The sequence below is a fragment of the Beta vulgaris genome, chromosome 5 (genome assembly GCF_026745355.1).
Source record: "Beta vulgaris subsp. vulgaris cultivar EL10 chromosome 5, EL10.2, whole genome shotgun sequence".
Classification (NCBI taxonomy): Eukaryota; Viridiplantae; Streptophyta; class Magnoliopsida; order Caryophyllales; family Amaranthaceae; genus Beta; species Beta vulgaris.
In genome coordinates, this window is record NC_079206.1 from 27,127,481 (window position 1) to 27,148,361 (window position 20,881).

The window sequence follows — 20,881 nt, forward strand, 5'->3', positions numbered from 1 at the left end:
GTCTAATCTCACTAGTGAATATATGCCAACTTTTCAATTCTAAGGAAAATCCGGCAGCATTTCCCTACAGTTCTCCAAGTACACAATGTAGATAATTGCTTATCTACATATGTACCAGAGAACAATGTAGAGAAACGATAAGCCAAGATTTTCCTCAGAATTGAAAAGAAGACACACATTCACCACCTAAGTGAGATCAAACGTCCAAGAACAGTCCCAAACCGGGGACTATTCAAGACTTACTCCTAATGAGTAAGTCTTGAACGGGTATCTAGGCATATATGATGATGATTCAACAACTTGTAGATTTCATATATAGCTAAATCACATTGCGTTTTCATACAATCTCATATCAACAAATTATACATTACTAAATTATCATAACTTAATCAATTTGAAGCACATGACAACTTTGTCTACATGTTAAACTAGTTACCTCTTATCACCAACGACGAGCAATGAAGAGAGAAGAGATAGTTGGACCTTTAATCTGCCTTCCTAAGCCTCTTCTTCCTAGCATTAACAAAACCCAGGCCACATTGCACATTAATCATTTAATTCAATAATTAAAAAAAACAAAAGAAACTTAAAAACAAAATTTATTCATACCTAATTGACCACTCAAATGGTGAGAAGAGAAGAGAAGAGAAGAGAAGAGAAAAGAAGGGTTGCACGTGCGTGGTGGGTGGCGAAAGGTGGTGGCGCAAGGTGTGGTGCGTAAGGTCGCGCAAACCCAGTGGTGGTGGGCAGCAATGTTGGTGGCACAGCAGTGTTGGTCGCGCAGCAGTGGTGGTCGTGGTCGTGGCGCAGGTGAGGTGGGCAATGTAGAGAATTGTTGGTGGCGCAGGTGGTCGTGGTGGTGGAGAATTGTTGGTGGAGAATTGTTGGTGGCGTAGGTGAGGTGGGCAAGGTGGTGGAGCAAAAGGTGGTGGTGAAGAATTGTAGTTAGGGCTCGCTCGTAATTCTCTAAGGTGGTGCGTGGGAAATTGAAAGAGGGAAATACAAAAGATACTACTATTACATGCGCGCACTAATTCACAAAAAAAAAATTCAAAGTAGGGCCGCGCTAGTTTTAAAAAGCGCAGCCCTTCACTTAGTAGGGCTGCGCTTTTTTAAAAAGCACAACCCTTCTAAAAGCGTAGGGCTGCGCTTTTTGAAAGCGCAGCCCTACTCACTGAAGGGATGTGCTTTTTTAAAAAAGCGCAGCCCTTCTGTTATGTAGGGCTGCGCTTTTTTTACAAAAGCGCAGCCCTTCAATAATAGGGTTGCGCTTTTACCAAAAGCGCAGCCCTTCTGTTTTTTTCCCCTAGTGCTTATTAAATCATCTAGTAATAGTGCTACTAACTTATAAGGTTAACTTATCTAGAATGTAAGACCATATACTTTAACATAAGTTATCATTGTTATGTCAAGTAACGTTAACGTTGTCTACTTTAATATAATATAAGATGTTTAAGTTATCACGATTATATCTCTTAATGTTAAATATGATATATGATTGTAGCCTTGCACCTTCCTCACTGAAGGTGCGACAGTAATGCCTCGACTAAATAGGTATTCCGCTGCTAATTAGATTATCTTAAAAAGTGAATTAGTAGTCGGGGAGTTACAGAGTGGTATCAGAGCCAACAGTTTTGAACCATAACGTTTAACCCCATGGTTTTACGTTAAAATATTTTAATTAATAAAGAGGATTTAAAGGTACATTGATTAAACTATAGATAAAATAAGGAATTATGATCAATAAAAATTAAATTAAGTAAATTAAAAACTAATAATGGTGAAAAATATTTATAAAATGAGTGTGAGCGTAGGATACGGGAAATGGGAATGTTTTACGATTTTATTACAACGTAACCTTAATTTGACATGCAGAATGTCGACCGTTGACGTCAACAACGATGTTACAAATGGTGCTGAAAATGTTCACGTGGAGGATTTGCATATGGAGGATGACCAAGATGATGATTATGAACCTTTAGATAGGAATGCGGAAAGAATGGAAAGATTGGAAAATATGAGCACTATGTTAGCTGAGTTAATCATCCCTACCCCCTCACGTCAATCCCACGAGCCAAAAGAATCACGGAGGAAGGTAGTTACTAATGAAAATGAGAGCGCTGCGATGTTCAAAAAGTTCTCATCACTTAACCCACCTTCATATGATGGTAAGTCTGATCCAGTGGCGTTTGAAGATTGGATTAATCGCATTGATCAGCTGTTTGAAACCTTGCAATGCCCTGAGAAATGGAGGGTAGACTTTACTGTATTTTATCTCACGGGCCAAGCAAGCTTATGGTGGAAGATTGTTAAAGAAAAGAAAAATGAACCTGGGTTTGGATGGAGCAAACTTCAGGATTTGATGCGAGATAAATTTTACCCTCCCTCACTTAGGAAGCAGAAAGAACATGAATTCCTTCACTTACAGCAAGGTACCATGAGTGTTTTGGAATATGCTAATAAGTTCATGGAGCTTTCAAGGTTCGCACCTGAGCTGGTAACTAGTGAGCAGTCAAGGATGAACCGTTTTGAGCGAGGTATTCAGCTCAAATATCAGGATAGGTTGGAATCTCAAAGGTTCACTTCATACCAGGATATGGTTGATGTTGCTGTAAATGTGGAATGCGTAGTATTGCTTCGAGAATCTCAGAGTAGTAACTTTAAAAGGGGGAATGATGGGAGAAATGATAATCAAGGAGAAGCAAAAAGGCCTAATCAAGGGAGCCGAAATTTCAGGAGAAATGATGGTGTTCAATCTGATTATAGGGGTCAAGGTTATCATGGAGGTAACCGAGTCTAGAGTAACTTCAGGGCACCAATGAACAAACCTCAGGAGTGTGCCAAGTGTGGAAGAAGGAACCATTAAGAGAATGAATGTCCTGTTGGCTCAAATGCTTGCTATAGATGCGGGAGTCGTGATCATTATGTCAGGGATTGTCGTAAGCCACCGGGAGCAAATAATAGCATTGGTGGAACATCTTCAGCTGGTACTAATCGCAACCGAAACAACAACACCGCTGGAGCATACCGTTATCCACCCCGACAAGCACCGAGAGGAAGAATCTATGTCATGAGGCAAGATGAGGCTGAGAATGATGACACTGTTATTACTGGTACCTTCTCTATCCATTCTTTGCCTGTCCATGTTTTATTTGATTCTGGAGCTTCACATTCTTTCATTTCCCCATTGTTTCCAAAAGCCTGAACTTGCAACCATCATGTGACTTTTCCTCTCTAAGTGTTGCCCTACCTACTGGAGAAACTGTGAGATGTAGAGTCATGTATAGAAATTGTCCAATTGTGTTGGGGAAAGTTGAGTTTCTAGTTGACCTTGTAGAGTTTGAGTTATCTGAGTTTGATGTGATTTTGGGGATGAATTGGTTGACTAAATATGAGGCTGACATCAATTGTGTTAAGCAGAGTGTGACTCTTAAAGCACCTGATGAGCGTAGAGTTTCATACCAAAAGTTTGTGACAAAACCTCAAATCCAAATTGTTTATGGGTTGAGAGCTCAAAAGATGCCTGAGTTTGACAATTTTGGGTACCTTTGTAGTGTCATAGATTTAAATTCCCTTAAACCTTCCATAGTTGATATACCTGTGGTTTGTGACTACCCAAATGTGTTTCCCGATGAGATACCTGGTATGCCTCCACAAAGAGAATTAGATTTTAGCATCGAGATAATCCCAGGATCAGCCCCCATTTCCAAGGCACCCTATAGGATGACCCCAACCGAGTTACAAGAATTGAAGAAAAAATTAGATGAGTTACTTGAAAAAGGATATATTCGACCGATTGTGTCACCTTAAGGAGCCCTAGTTTTATTTGTAAAGAAAAAGGATGGAAGTTTGAGGTTATGCATTGATTATCGGGAATTAAACAAGATCACCATTAAAATAAGTACCCATTACCCCGCATAGATGATTTGTTCGATCAACTTCGAGGTGCAAAAGTCTTTTCGAAAATAGATTTGAGGTCTGGTTACCATCAACTTCGTATCAAGCCTGAGGATATTCCAAAAACTGCCTTTAGAACCCGATATGGTCATTATGAGTTTGTTGTTATACTTTTGGGTTAACCAATGCACCAGCTGTATTTATGGATTTAATGAACCGTGTCTTCAAGTCATACCTAGACAAGTTTGTGGTTGTTTTCATTGATGATATTTTGGTATACTCTAAGAACATGGAGGAACATAAGGAGCATTTGAGGAAAGTAATGGAGATGTTAGTGGAAAATCAATTATATGCTAAGCTGTCAAAGTGTGAATTCTGGCTCAAGAAGATATCATTTTTAGGTCATATTATCTCTGAAGAAGGTGTGTCTGTGGATCCCGAGAAAATAAAAGCAATAGTGGAGTGGCCTAGACCAACTAATGTTCCTGAAGTTCGGAGTTTCATGGGATTAGCTGGCTATTACAGAAGATTTGTGCAAGACTTCTCTAGAATTGCCTTACCTATAACCAAACTTGTGAGGAAGAATGTCAAATATAAGTGGACTGAGGAGTGTGAACTTGCCTTCCAAGAGCTTAAAAGAAGACTCACCACTGCCCCTGTTCTTACCCTTCCATCTGGAACCGAGGGATTTATTATCTATAGTGATGCCTCTAAACACGGGTTAGGTTGTGTCTTAATGCAAAATGGGAAAGTAATAGCCTATGCCTCGCCAACTCAAAACACATGAACAAAATTATCCTACACATGACCTTGAACTTGCTGCTGTTGTCTTTGCCCTCAAAATTTGGAGACATTATTTGTATGGAGCCTCGTGTCAAATTTTCACTGATCACAAAAGCCTGAAATATATCTTCACCCAAAAAGAGCTCAACCTGAGGCAACGTAGGTGGCTAGAACTCCTGAAGGACTATGATCTTGTTATCCAGTACCATCCTGGAAAAGCCAATGTAGTTGCTGATGCCCTGAGTCGTAAATCTCACCTAAAAACAATCGTGTCTATATCCCGAGCCATTCATGATGATTCGATGAAGATGGAGGTAGAACTCATTCAGAAGAAAAAGGGTGCTTGTTTGAATACAATGGAAGTATGGCCGTGCTTAATGGATGAAATAAAGGGAGCTCAGAGAAAGGATTCACAATTGGAACGAATAAAGGTGGATGTGAAGAATGGGAAGTCACCTGGTTTTTGTGATCCAAGAAGATGGAACTTTGAGGTTTCAAGGAAGATTATGTGTTCCAAATGATGAAAATTTGAAGAAAAGGATTTTGACTAAGTCTCACAATGCACCATATTCACTTCATCCTGGAGGAAATAAGTTGTACAAGGATTTAAGGCAGATGTACTGGTGGAGCAATATGAAACAGGAAGTAGCAGACTTTGTGGCTAAATGCTTAACATGCCAGAGGATTAAAATAGAACACCAGAGGCCAGCTGGTTTGTTGCAGCCTTTGTGTAATACTCCGTATTTTTGGAATTAATTCGTAATAATTAAGAAATACCAAGAAAATAATAAAAAGGTATTTTAATATTATTTATAGAATAATAAGAATATAATAATATTAATACGAGTCGGTTGGGTTAATTTCGGATTTATAAAAGTTAAGTCGAGTTTACCCGATCTAGAGTTACCACTTTTAGAAGGTTATAAAAAGGAAAAGAAGAGGAGAAAAATTTTAGAAACCCTAAATTTCCTTTCTCCCTCAACCGTCATCCCCCTTTCTTCTCCTCTCTCAATTTCTCTCTCCTCTCTCGCACTGTTCTTCCTCGTCTCCCTCTCTCGCTGTTCGCCCCTCTCTTTGTCTCCCTCGCTGGGTTCTTCGCGGATCCTCGTCGAGGTGTGCGAGCGAAGGGTGCGGGTGTGTGCAAGCGAACGTGCTGGTGTGGGTGAGCAAGCGAGTCCGTGAGTGTTCGAGGGACGTGCGAGGGCTTCGAGCGAAGAATCTCGAGGGTGTGCGAGGTGCGTGTGCGACGAGGGAAGAGTTGTGCTCGAGCGTGGCTGCGCGAGGCTCGCTGCTACTGCTGTGCGTGGCTCGTGTGCGAGACGAGCAGGACGCGGGTTTGTGCGAAGTGGGGCTGTGCGAAGTGGGGCTGTGCGACGAGGTGCTGCGAGTGACGAGGCTCGCGAGCGGTTTTGTGAGGCTGCTGCTTGGTGTGACGCGAAGACTCGTGCGGTTGTGCGCGAGTAGTGTGCACCGTTACCGGAAATTGGTCGCCGGAGTTGGTTGCCGGCGAGCTTAACGGTATAAATCATTTTATATATTGAATATATTATATTAAGTTTAAATATAATTTATGTTTTCATAATTATGTTAAATTATAATTAGTTAATTAATAATTCAAGTTAATGAGTTCATTTTTATTATTCTGACTATAATTGCGATTATAACTTTGGACATAATACTGGATTGGACCTAAGACTTTTGGACATATGATTTTGGACATAAAACATGGTTGGACTTATAATTTAACTGGTTTGGTAAAGATAGTGGACTAATGACACTAACTAATATTAGTATGTTCACTAGCTTTGACTCCTAAAAGACGTTAAACTCTTTATAATAGAGAAGTAACGAAAATGCATAAACAAGGGGTTTAGTTATCGTTTACGTCGAATTATTAAACCGTATAGTCTTAATTACGTAGTAGTTGTTAATGTTATCAACGACGTAGCACTAAAGTTTTATTTAACGGTTTAGGTCCCAATTTCATAAGCGGAACGTTCGATTAAGACAGCGAAAATTCTCCGTTACAAGGTACGTACGCGTACCAGTTTAATCCCAAGTATTAGTATCATGATTAGGTTGCAATCTATGTTATTGGAACCTAGAAGCATGATAGGGAACGTTTGATTGATTAAGATTGTCTGGTTAGACATTTGTAATTGAAATCGATATGTTGCATTGGAATGCGTAATTCTATCGTAGTATAAACAAGAGCATTTTTAATCTATCCATAGTGTAACAAGGTTGTTACAAGAGATATGATTCGAGCATTGTAACTAAAAGGACAGGTAAATGATTCTATGTATCCATAGTGTACAAGAGTGTTACAAGAGATACGATTTGAGCATTGTAACTAAGAGAACAGGTAAATGACTATATGTGGTTATGAAATGAATGGTTAATATTAAAATGAATTATGGCAATATCTTGTAGCTGGACTCCCTACAAGTGATGAACAATGGGGGGAGTGTGGGACTTGTCCTACGCTCCTACGCAGGCCTACTGTGACGCAGTAGTGTCCTTATATTTTTGACACTCAAGTAGGCGGAAGGTTCCGTTCGATCTTGGGGTATGCATACTAAGGTGATGGGTGTGAGACGGAACAAAACCGTATTTGCATTTCATCTAATAGACCTAGTGTCTATTAAGGATTCAGTAGCCCGTATGATTCTAGTAATATGACGGTGCCCATTCGATGCCAATAAAGATTAAAGATTAAAGGTAAAGGATGTAATAAGTTAGCATCATGCTTAAGATTGTTCATGTGTGCATCATTTATGCTTATGTGTATTCAATGGTTCATTACGTACTCAGCATAGCTGATTGTTGTTATTATGTGTTTGATGAACTGCGATGAACCATTGATGCTACAATGGGGAGCAGACTAGGTGTGCTGGCTGCTGCATAATCTGAGCATACGGGGACTAGGCTTTGGTATTTACATTTAAACATTTTGAAATAAGTATTATTGGTTTTTCTAAGACTTATATAAATGGTTTGTGGTTTGAATGAAAGGGGTCATTGATGATTCCCGAGTTGTATTTATATTTTAATTCCGCTGCATTTTAGTTTTCAAGATTGATGTTTTAAGTTATCGTTAACTCTTATTATGCCTTGCGTTCCATCGCGGCGGTAACGCCCCGAAGTCGACGCGACGTGCAGTGGTAGACGCGTGTGGATTTTGGGGGTGTTACAAAACTGGTATCAGAGCGAAGCTCTGAATTTCAAAGACGTTTTAAAAAGATTTCAAAATGGGTAGTATGGGATAGGAGCATATAGAACATATTATGTTATGTGCATTAAGTCATAGGAATGATTGCAAATGTGATTTCGTTTCGTGTCTTGAACTCGAATGTGTTGTTTGATTGTTCAATTGAAGTTGCGAACGATTCTTGCAATATTCAAATATAATTAGGTAAAGAGGATGTACAAGGATGTTTCAAAAATGGTGTTGAACTAAAACCTTATTTTTGCGACAAAACTCTTTACTTGATTGAAACGATCGTTTTATCTCTTAAATACCTATACATATGTAATATGTTTATTTCAAAACCTTTAATGATACTTTATGATATTCCTTGTTTATGGTTGTGACGTCTCATGTGAGATGTTTTGTTGCAAGTCAATAAAGACTTAATATTTGTTCGTGACGACTGCTTGCTATATGTGCAATGTGTATTGGTTAAGAAATTACAGGGGGATATGTGTGTCACTGAGATAGCTATTATGTTATTTTCAGCGTAGAATGGTTCGGGAGGGAGGCACGCCTGAAACCTCTCTGAATATCGAGCAATCGATACGTGACTTGGTGCAAATCACTGCCAACCTAGCCCAAGGTCACAATCGTGAAGGGGATTTATCGAAAAGGTTGCCGTAGGAACCCACCAATACTGAATGGGAAAGGGGGACCTGAAGAATTAGAGAACTGGGTTGGGGAATTCGATAAACTTTTCTTCACCTATCCTGCCCTGATGAGAAAACTGTGCCCTTAGCGAGCTACTACCTTCAGGGAATGCTCATTTCTGGTGGACCCAAGCTAAGAGCAACCTCCTGAGTCAGCCTGTTTTGGGTGGGAAACTTTAAAAAGGCCTTAAGGGACAAATATTACCCTCCATACCTTAAGAAGCAGAAAGCCCAGGAATTTATGATGTTGGAACAAGGGACTCTGTCTGTTGAGGAGTACTACGGAAATTCATCGAGCTGATGAGATTTCCCCGGAAATAGCACCTACTGAGGAATCTAAAGCCTCACGTTTCGAACTAGGACTTACCCTTGACCTGCAAGGAAGACTAGGGGGAGATACATTCACCTCTTTAGATCATGTGTTTGGCAAAGCTGCTCATCTTTATGCCATCAGGAAGAGAGAGGAAGGGGGTAAGCAGGGTGAGAAACGAAAGGATAATCCAAACCCTGAGGTCCAGAAGTTTGAGAAGAAGCATAATGGGAACCAAAACCATCAAGACCCTCAAAGGAATTTCGGTAAGGGACCAATAACAACTAATCCCAACAACAATAACCGCAATAACAACACATACCGCAGACTGAGCGTGTGTATAGGTGTAGAAGTGCCCTAACAACCATCCTGGTAGAGACTGTGAGGGTAACAAGGTGGAATGTCGAGAATGCGGGAAATTGGGACATAGGGCATATGAGTGCTATTCGAAGAACAAACTGATCAATGGCCAAAAGAATGGGAATTATGGGGCAAACCCGAAATGGAAAGGAAACGGGAATGGAAATGGGGGAAGTGCTTACAATGGGAATTCTAACTACTCCAAGCCTTAACCAACACCAATAATCAGCATCTAATGGGACAATGCAACCAATTCCCAAGATAAGGGCAAGGGGAAGCTGTATATGATGTCGACTAGAGAACAAGAGGCTCGAAGGGATGTTGTCTCGGGTACATTTTCTATCAACTCCACTCCTGTTAAAGTATTGTTTGATTCTGGAGCATCATTGTCATTTATTGCCCATTCAATGTTAGGACTTTAACATTGATCGAGTCTGAGTCGATTTCTATGCCTATAGTCATTCCGTCTGGGGAATGTTCATGCTCTAAAAGATTTCTAAAAGTGCCATGAAAATAGGAGAGAGTTTCTTTCCTTCTGACCTGATAGAGTTTAACTTATCAAACCTAGACGTTATTTTGGGGATGGATTGGCTTGGAAAGTACATGGCTAAGATAGACTGCGATGCGCAGAAAGTGGAACTGAGAGATCCTTTGGGAAAAAGAGTGTCATATAGGAGAATACCTCGAGAACCTGGAATTAAGGTGATCAATGCCATACAACTTAAGAACTACGTAGACAAGGGATGGCCTCTATTTATGTGTTCGGTGAGAAGAATTGAGGATGATCCGTTAGACCTGAGGATGTGCCAGTAGTCCGAGAGTTCCAGGATGTTTTTCCTGAAGATATACCTGGTATGCCACCAAGGAGAGATGTAGAGTTCACCGTTGACCTAGTACCTGGGACTGGACCAATTTCGAAAGCCCCATATCGAATGGCTCCAGCAGAAATGAACGAGTTGAAAAACCAATTGGAGGAACTACTAGACAAAGGGTATATTAGACCTAGCATGTCACCATGGGGAGCACCCGTCTTATTTGTGAAAAAGAAGGATGGTAGTTTGAGGTTGTGTATAGACTATCGAGAGTTGAACAATGTCACTGTGAAAAACAAGTACCCATTGCCTAGGATTGATGACTTGTTCGACCAACTTCAGGGTGCGGGGATGTTCTCCAAAATAGACTTGAGGTCAGGTTACCATCAATTGAGGATTGTTGATCATGATATACCTAAGACTGCTTTCAGGACTAGATATGGCCACTATGAGTTTACGGTAATGCCTTTTGGGTTATCTAATGCACCTGCAGTTTTCATGGACTTATGAATAGGATCTTTCGACCCTACCTCGATAAATTTGTCGTTGTTTCATAGACGATATACTGATCTATTCTAGGAGCAAGGAGGACCATGAGGGTCATTTGAGAGTCATTTTCAGACACTTAGGGACAACCAACTATATGCGAAGTTTTCGAAGTGTGAATTTTGGTTGGAAAGAGTGTCATTTTTGGGTCACTTTTCTCCAAGGAGGTGTGTCAGTAGATCCTGCAAAGATCAAAGCCGTGAGTGAATGGCCTACTCCAAAGAATGTCACAGACATAGAAGTTTCTTGGTTTAGCCGGTTACTATAGGAGATTTGTGAAAGACTTCTCCAAAATAGCAAAGCCCATGACCACTTTGATGAAGAAGGATTGTAGGTTTAACTGGAATGAGGACAGTGAGAAAGCCTTTCAAACGCTCAAAGAAAGGTTAACCTGTCCTAACCTTGCCTAATGGGAATGAGGGATATGATGTGTATAGTGATGCGTCCAAGAATGGGTTGGGTTGTGTTCTTATGCAAAATGGGAAGGTCATAGCTTATGCGTCTCGGCAGTTGAAGCCATATGAAGTCAATTACCCAACACACGACTTAGAATTGGCCGCAATAGTGTTTGCCCTAAAAATCTGGAGACACTACCTTTACGGGGTGACTTGTCGAATCTTCACTGATCACAAAAGCTCAAATACATCTTCACCCAGAAAGACCTTAATATGAGACAGCGCAGATGGTTAGAGCTCATCAAGGATATGACTTAGACATCCAGTACCATGAGGGTAAAGCCAACGTCGTTGCTGATGCGTTAAGTCGCAAGTCTAGCCATAGCCTGAATACATTAGTCGTTGCCGACAAACTTTGTGAGGAGTTTTCTAGACTCCAGATAGAAGTTGTTCATGAAGGGGAGGTAGAAAGATTGTTGAGTGCCTTAGCCATCGAGCCTAACTTCCTAGACGAAATAAAGAGAGTCAACCTGGGGATGTGAAGCTTGAGCGAGTCAAAGCAAAGCTTAAGGAGGGAAAAGCAGAAGGGTTTCGATCCATGAGGATGGAAGCATAAGATATAAGGGTAGGTGGTGTGTCGCACAAAATGTGAAGAATTGAAACAAAAGATAATGGTGAGGGTCATAACACGACTTATTCCGTCCACCCAGGGGAGATAAGTTATATAAGGACCTCAAGAAGATGTTCTGGTGGCCTGGGATGAAAAGAGCAGTAGCTGAATTTGTTTCAAAATGTCTAACGTGCCAGAAAGTCAAAAGTGAACACAAGAGACCTCAAGGAAAGATTCAACCTTTAGACATTCCGACATGGAAATGGGACTCGATATCCATGGATTTCGTTGTAGCCTTACCTAGGAGTCGGGGAGGCAATAATACCATATGGGTGATAGTGGACAGACTAACCAAAACAACAAGGTTCATACCTATGAAAGATACGTGGAGTATGGAAGCCTTAGCCAAGGCCTATGTGAAAAATGTCATTCATGGAGTACCCACGAGTATAGTATCAGATAGAGATTCGCGATTCCTTTCGAATTTCTGGAAAAAGGTTCAGGAAGCTTTTGGTAGTGAGCTATTGATGAGTACAGCCTTTCACCCAGCTACAGAGGTCAAACGAAAGAACTATTCAGACATTAGAGGACATGTTGCGAGCATGTGCCTTAGAATACCAGGGATCATGGGAAGACCATTTGGACCTCATAGAATTCTCATACAATAACACTACCATGCTAGTATTAAGATGGCACCATTCGAAGTACTATATGGGAGAAAGTGTCGTAGCCCTTTGTGTTGGAACGACATTAGTGAGACTGTAGTGTTAGGACTTGAGATTATTCAGGAGACAGTGGATCAGGTGCGATTCATTCAAGAAAAGATTAAGGCTGCACAGGCAGAAATCCTATGCGGATCAGAAGCGAAGGGATGAGAATTCCGAAGTCGGGGAAAAAGTATTGCTTAAGGTATCTCCAATGAAAGGAGTGATGCGATTCGGGAAAAAGGGGAAGTTAAGCCCTAAATTCATAGGACCATATGAGATTCTGGCGAGAGTAGGCAAAGTCGCTTATCGCCTAGATTTGCCCAATAACTTAGAAAGGGTCCATAATGTGTTTCACGTATCCCAACTCCGGAGATACGTACCTGATGAGTCACATGTACTTGAACCGGAGAATGTCGAAATAGATGAAACCTTATCCTATAAGGAGAAACCTATCCAGATCCTAGACCGCAAAGTGCGTAGTACGAGGAATAAGGACATCAGAATTGTCAAAGTGTTGTGGAGAAATCAAAAACTGAAGAAGCCACCTGGGAAGCAGAAGATGCAATGCGTCTGAAGTACCCTGAGCTTTTTCAAGAGGTACGTGAGTTACGGGGACGTAACTTTTCTTTTAAGGGGGGAAGAATGCGATAGAATTTCGCGCTTTCACCCTAAATTATGTTAATTATGATAGTTATTTGTAGTTATTGCTGATCTGTTGTGCGAACGTTAGAAAACGCTTATGAAATTTTGGGAGTTAGAAGTGCAAAAGATCGTCGTTAAGACTGGCTACCTCCAAGTTTCGGAACGAAACTTCTTTTAAGGGGGAAAGCCTGTAATACTCCGTATTTTTGGAATTAATTCGTAATAATTAAAAAAATACCAAGAAAATAATAAAAAGGTATTTTAATATTATTTATAGAATAATAAGAATATAATAATATTAATACGAGTCGGTTAGGTTAATTTCGGATTTATAAAAGTTAAGCCGAGTTTACCCAATCTAGAGTTACCACTTTTAGAAAATTATAAAAAGGAAAAGAAGAGGAGAAAAATTTTAGAAACCCTAAATTTCCTTTCTCCCTCAGCCGTCATCCCCCTTTCTTCTCCTCTCTTAATTTCTCTCTCCTCTCTCGCACTGTTCTTCCTCGTCTCCATCTCTCTCGCTTCGCCCCTCTCTTCGTCTCCCTCGTTGGGTTCTTCGCGGATCCTCGTCGAGGTGTGCGAGCGAAGGGTGCGGGTGTGTGCAAGCGAACGTGCTAGTGTGGGTGAGCAAGCGAGTCCGTGAGTGTTCGAGGGACGTGCGAGGGCTTCGAGCGACGAATCTCGGGGGTGCTGGTGCGAGGTGCGTGTGCGACGAGGCTCGAAGAGTTGTGCTCGAGCGTGGCTGCGCGAGGCTCGCTGCTGCTGCTGTGCGTGGCTCGTGTGCGAGACGAGCAGGACGCGGGTTTGTGCGAAGTGGGGCTGTGCGAAGTGGGGCTGTGCGACGAGGTGCTGCGAGTGACGAGGCTCGCGAGCGGTTTTGTGAGGCTGTTGCTTGGTGTGACGCGAAGACTCGTGCGGTTGTGCGCGAGTAGTGTGCACCGTTACCGGAAATTGGTCGCCGGAGTTGGTTGCCGGCGAGCTTAACGGTATAAATCATTTTATATATTGAATATATTATATTAAGTTTAAATATAATTTATGTTTTCATAATTATGTTAAATTATAATTAGTTAATTAATAATTCAAGTTAATGAGTTCATTTTTATTATTCTGACTATAATTGCGATTATAACTTTGGACATAATACTGGATTGGACCTAAGACTTTTGGACATATGATTTTGGACATAAAACATGGTTGGACTTATAATTTAACTGGTTTGGTAAAGATAGTGGACTAATGACACTAACTAATATTAGTATGTTCACTAGCTTTGACTCCTAAAGACGTTAAACTCTTTATAATAGAGAAGTAACGAAAATGCATAAACAAGGGGTTTAGTTATCGTTTACGTCGAATTATTAAACCGTATAGTCTTAATTACGTAGTAGTTGTTAATGTTATCAACGACGTAGCACTAAAGTTTTATTTAACGATTTAGGTCCCAATTTCATAAGCGGAACGTTCGATTAAGACATCGAAAATTCTCTGTTACAAGGTACGTACGCGTACTAGTTTAATCCCAAGTATTAGTATCATGATTAGGTTGCAATCTATGTTATTGGAACCTAGAAGCATGATAGGGAACGTTTGATTGATTAAGATTGTCTGGTTAGACATTTGTAATTGAAATCGATATGTTGCATTGGAATGCGTAATTCTATCGTAGTATAAACAAGAGCATTTTTAATCTATCCATAGTGTAACAAGGTTGTTACAAGAGATATGATTCGAGCATTGTAACTAAAAGGACAGGTAAATGATTCTATGTATCCATAGTGTACCAAGAGTGTTACAAGAGATACGATTTGAGCATTGTAACTAAGAGAACAGGTAAATGACTATATGTGGTTATGAAATGAATGGTTAATATTAAAATGAATTATGGCAATATCTTGTAGCTGGACTCCCTACAAGTGATGAACAATGGGGGAGTGTGGGACTTGTCCTACGCTCCTACGCAGGCCTACTGTGACGACAGTAGTGTCCTTATATTTTTGACATCAAGTAGGCGGAAGGTTCCGTTGATCTTGAGGGTATGCATACTAAGGTGATGGGTGTGAGACGGAACAAAACCGTATTTGCATTTCATCTAATAGACCTAGTGTCTATTAAGGATTCAGTAGCCCGTATGATTCTAGTAATATGACGGTGCCCATTCGATGCCAAATAAAGATTAAAGATTAAAGGGTCAAAGGATGTAATAATGTTAGCATCATGCTTAAGATTGGTCATGTGTGCATCATTTATGCTTATGTGTATTCAATGGTTCATTACGTACTCAGCATAGCTGATTGTTTGTTATTATGTGTTTGATGAACTGCGATGAACCATTGGTGCTACAATGGGGAGCAGACTACGTGTGCTGGTGCTGCTGCATAATCTTGAGCATACGGGGACTAGGCTTTGGTATTTACATTTAAAACATTTTGAAATAAGTATTATTGGTTTTCCTAAGACTTATATAAATGGTTTGTGGTTTGAATGAAAGGGGTCATTGATGATTCCCGAGTTGTATTTATATTTTAATTCCGCTGCATTTTAGTTTTCAAGATGATATTTTGAGTTATCGTTAACTCTTATCATGCCTTGCGTTCCATCGCGGCGGTAACGCTCCCGAAGTCGACGCGACGTGGCAGTGGTAGACGCGTGTGGATTTTGGGGGTGTTACACTTTGGATGTGCCAGAGTGGAAATGGATTCCATATCGATGGATTTCATCTTGGGTTTGCCTATGTCAACCAAGGGAATGAATGCCATTTAGGTTATTGTGGATCGGTTGACAAAGTCGGCACATCTCCTAGCAGTGAAGAGTAATTGGAGTTTGGATGGATTGGCTGAATTATATATGAACACGATAGTACGCTTACATGGAGTGCCTAGCTCGATTGTTTCTGATCGTGATTCAAGATTTCAAGCAAAATTCTGGAAAGAGTTACATAAAGCTCTGGGAACAAGGCTTAACTTTAGTACTACTTTTCATCCGACAACAGACGAACAGACAGAAAGGACAAATCAGATTGTGGAAGATATGCTTAGAGCTTGTGTTTTGGATTTTCAAGGAACTTGGGAGAAATGCTTACCTATGGTGGAATTCTCGTACAATAACAGTTATCAAGCCACTATTGGGATGGCTCCCTATGAAGCACTTTATGGAAGGAAATGTCGCACGCCTTTGTGCTGGAGCGATATTAACAAAGCACGTGTCATAGGTCCAGAATTAATTCAGGAAACCACAGATAAGATCCGATTGATACAATCAAGAATGAAAGCAGCTCAGAGTAGACAAAAGAGTTATGCAGATCAACGGAGAAGACCATTGGAGTTTATGGTAGGAGATCACGTATTCTTGAAAATATCACCCACAAAAGGAATCATGAGATTTGGCCAATCAGGGAAGCTAAGCCCAAGGTATATTAGACCATATGAGATCTTAGAACGGGTTAATGAAGTAGCGTATCGGTTAGCATTATCGACTGACCTGGACAAGGTCCATAATGTATTCCATGTGTCGATGTTGCGCAAATATGTCCCAAATTCGAGCCACATAATTAGACACGCGTACGAGCCTTTACAGCTACGAAATGACTTGACCTATGAGGAGAAACCAATTGAAATACTTGACCGAAGGGAAAAGCAACTGAGAAGTAAGGTGATCCAAATGATGAAAGTTCTATGGGCTAACCACTTGACCTCTGAAGCTACTTGGGAAGTAGAGGAACAAATGAGAACGAAATACCCCCACCTATTCTCTTAGGGTGATATGATCGTTTTGTAATGAATGCTTTAATTGAAAGTTATATGATACTGCATGATCTGAATGTTTATTTGATGAAATGATTTATGACATTGCTTATTACGCAAATATCATATGGATTGAATTTATATATGAATGTTTATGCTATCAATGATTTAGGTTCTAACTGAGCTCCAGTTTTGTTTCGAGGACGAAACTTTTTAGAGGGGAAGGATGTAATATCCTAAGTTTTACTTTTATTTAATTAATAACTAATCTTAATTATTAAACTAAAAGTGAATCAATTTTAGTAAATAAAAATTTCTAAGATAATTTCTAAGTTATTTTGTTTAGTAATTAATTACTAAATCTTAGCATCAATCTTGTAAATGATGTAGGACATAAGGTTAGTAACAAATTCTGATGGACCCAATGCCCAAATTCTTTGAAGCCCAAACAAACCAAAATTGCCCAGCAATATTCTCCCTCAAAATCAGAAATTAAAACACAAATTAAAAGGAAAGCAATAACTCCATCTTCTTCCTCCTCCATACGTGGAAGGACAAGAATGGAGTTTGCTCAACAAAGTTAAAGAACCACCTCAAAACCACTGAATTTAGCCACTTGATTTCTTGCATTCCATGGACTCAAATGGTTTTGGTAATTTAAAATTCTGAAATTCATCTACTAAGATGGAAGTTTCTCTATAAATAGGGAGGAATGGATGAGTTTTTCAATCACAAATCGCAAACAAAATACAGAAAAAAATACAATCCATGGGAAGATTTTGAAAACAAAACTTCAGTATCTAAAATCTCTGTTCTTCTGTTCAACCACCACAGCACAACCGCTCCACCACCACCTACGAGCGTCACTGCCCCACCATCCAATCATCACCAGAGAAACACCCAGCACCCACCATCTCCCCTCCCTACTCGCATCCTCCTCGAACCCCCCTGCACGCGTATCTTTCTCTCTCCTTTGTGCGACACCATCGCACCACCACACATCAACCACTCACCCTTCTGCTCGTCACCGTTGCTTCGCCTGTCGCCGCCGCGAAGTTCCGCCACCAGCAGACCCTCCTTCGCTGGTCAAAGACCCACGTACTTTCTCTCTCTCTCCTCCCCTGCGCGCCACTGCCAAACCCAACACCCCTGTGGCCCCGCCGCCACCGACATACTGCCGCCCACTGCCGACCTTTCCTCTGCCGCGGAACGCTGTCGCCCAGCCTGCAACTCCACACTCCTTCTTCTCCCTCCTCCCGTGCGTGTCTTTGAAGACCACCAGTGGGTCTCATTTTCTTTTGGGTAAGTTTTATGTTTTTGAAATTTGTTTCTCAACCTTTTATAAATGTATATGTAGGTAGTATTTCAAAATGACCCACTTAATAATGTTGCTCATATTACTAAATCACTCTTTTAAAAAAAAAAAAAGATTTTACATGATATATTCCCATGTAACATATTTCTAATTGCTAAGTAATGCCAAGACTAATATACTCATGTAGTAGATAGTCAAACCAAAAACCACTTATAAATTATAGGTTATCAAGTCTCATATTATTTAAGTTATAACATATTTTAACATATATTCTTAATTTAGTTTAAAAGTTATGACACTTATAATTTTAATAACTAACTCACTTATATGAGTACAACTATTAAATTCTAAGCTTTCATAACATGATAATATGACTAAATTATGGATAATACGTTTAATTTGATTTCTAAGTAATATTTATCGATTATCATGAGATAAGTATAAAGATTGTGGATAAACTATTATAACTGTAACGCCCCGAAGATTCATAACCTTAATTACTCATGATTGGCAGCGGAAACGGAACTTAAACTGTGGGTTATGGGCCCATAAATAAAATAATAGCCTTAAAATGATCTCTAAAAATATACAAACTCTCAAGTAGAGTAATAATGATTACTCATAATACATAGTATTCTAAACATCCCAAATATGTGTAGAGTTACTTCAACATAATCCATAATATCACCTTGCATATGCTTTGCCATACCTAAAACAGAAAACAAAACGTCATGAGCCGAGTCCCAGTAACATACTACTCTAACAGCGTAAATTCATTTCAACTCATTTTATTTGCAAACAGAGAGGGGAGAATATAGTTAAACCAGTTTGCAATTCATATCAGGGATTTAAAAGAATGATACGTATTGTAACTCATCATTATATCATATTAATTATCAGAAATCTTCTTTTGGTTATTTGGCGAGTACAACAGAAGGCTAAGCCACCGAGGACATATGTCCCCCATCAGAAGGTGACATAAAGCCATACATCATAACATAAGGCAAAGCCACCGAGGACCTTTGTCCCCCATCAGAAGGTGGCATATAATGCCAAACATAAGGCAAAGCCACCGAGGACCTTTGTCCCCCGTCAGAAGGTGGCATATAATGCTAAATATAATGCGGGTACCACCGAGGACGTTATCCCCCATCAAAAGGTGGCGTTGCCGCCATATAACAGAATGACACGTGCACGGCCCAGAAAACATAGTACTGCCATAAACCATCTTTCACTTTCATTTTTCATGTTTCGTCATTTTTATATTTACGTCATAAAACATCTTTCAAGCATCAAGAAAAACAGTTTATATCATAACATCATCGTAAGCATCAGTTAGCAAAACATTTCATATCCCGCAATCCATAAACATATATCATCAAAACATTATGTAAAAGCGTCATTAAACGTAGTTGGAAGGGGAGTGCGAGTGTTAGCAGTAGACGTTACCTCGAGTCGCGATTATTATACTTGATAGCCGGGGGAGGCTTGTAATATCCCTTTTCCTTTCTAATCTATTCAAGAATTAATAAAGGACGAATTATTAATATATTTTATTCTAAATCTATAAGCTCTACGTTCCATTTCCATCATGTGTCTATGAATTACTAGAGTGTTTATGAATTTAATAATCATGAAACCGTATTATCACCATTTATTACTAAAACTATACTTCTTGAATTTAGTAACTTGATTACTAACTTATGTAAAACTATTTAATTAGTAATAATCATTACTTCTAAGATTCATGGAAATTCATGTTTAATGACTTGAAGGTATGATTATAGAACTTTCATACTTTAGTTAGACTTTTAATAGTAAAGTGATATCTAACTCATTGTTAAACTCTAACTTGTATTAGTGATGTTTCATACTAATTGATACCCATGTATAAGTGACTTATTTAATTTACAACTTAAGAAGTGATAATCATATCATTAAGCTAAAAGTGGGACTATAGTTATTTTTAAGCTTACTAACATTATACTTATAATCCAAGTGTACTTAATTAGTACTCATAACACATAAACTTAAGTAATAACTATGTGAGCATGAAACTATAATTTTATTAATCAAAAACACCATTCGAATAGTTAAGGTGTAGTAATAATGACTATGTCAATCCCTTTTAAACTATAATTAGGTTGTATGATTATTTTATGAAGTAAAATGGACCTTAGAACAATATAAACTTACAGAGAGTCTAACTCTTTACTCCGAACTCCGAATCAGTTTATTTTTGGATCTAAATTCAATAACTTTTCACGATCTACAACTTTCATGAAGGAAGTATATGCAGATTCTGACTTTAAGAAGACGATATTGGGGAAAAACAGTACCACAACCTAAAATTAAAGGAGAAAGAGAGTGGGTATTTAGGGCCATTCATGGGTACTCAAAAAGAATAAGTCACATCAATGGAAATTCATATTTTTATTTGATGGTGTAAATGGAGGTTTTGGTTATAGTTTGAAATTTTCGAGTTGATGAAAAATGGTGAAATTAACCCACTATTTATAGTGATTTTAGGAAGAAAAACTCCATTAAACTAATGAAGACTTAATGGTGAAGAATACTTGGGGAGCAAGGAGTTCTAGAAGCCTTGGGGAGCAAGGTCATGAAGCTTGAGGAAGAAGATGAGTTGTGTGGTCATGGTGATTTTCCAAAGTCAATAAGATATGAAAACTATACACTACATTATAAGTAAATCACCACCATCATAACATAACTTTTAAAATAATTAAACTAAATGTAGTATATTTTAGAAAATAACCTTAACATGATCATTTCGAAAAAATAGTTAGGACAAAATTAAGCTAATAAACATAATTGGTAAATAATATAATTAGTTAAAAATT

The 20,881-nt window shown here is 39.3% G+C and overlaps 1 protein-coding gene and 1 long non-coding RNA gene across 2 annotated transcripts; one reads left to right on the plus strand and one right to left on the minus strand.

Moving 5' to 3' along the window:
* Positions 1 to 3,034: 3,034 nt before the first annotated feature.
* Positions 3,035 to 3,898, plus strand: LOC130591454 (uncharacterized). The gene has a single exon (XM_057394778.1). The coding sequence runs from the start codon at positions 3,280 to 3,282 to the stop codon at positions 3,808 to 3,810; it is 531 nt and encodes a 176-aa protein (XP_057250761.1). The 5' UTR covers positions 3,035 to 3,279; the 3' UTR covers positions 3,811 to 3,898.
* A 14,609-nt stretch (positions 3,899 to 18,507) lies between these two features.
* On the minus strand, positions 18,508 to 20,492 carry LOC130591455 (uncharacterized). The gene is made up of 2 exons (XR_008969235.1): positions 20,220 to 20,492; positions 18,508 to 19,537 (listed from the first exon to the last, which is right to left on the minus strand). It is a non-coding gene; the product is annotated as an uncharacterized LOC130591455 (long non-coding RNA).
* Positions 20,493 to 20,881: the final 389 nt, after the last annotated feature.

What these genes read in the sequence shown, in the direction of transcription:
- LOC130591454 (XM_057394778.1), top strand. Translation starts at nt 3,280, where the DNA reads ATGTATAGAAATTGTCCAATTGTGTTGGGGAAAGTTGAGTTTCTAGTT.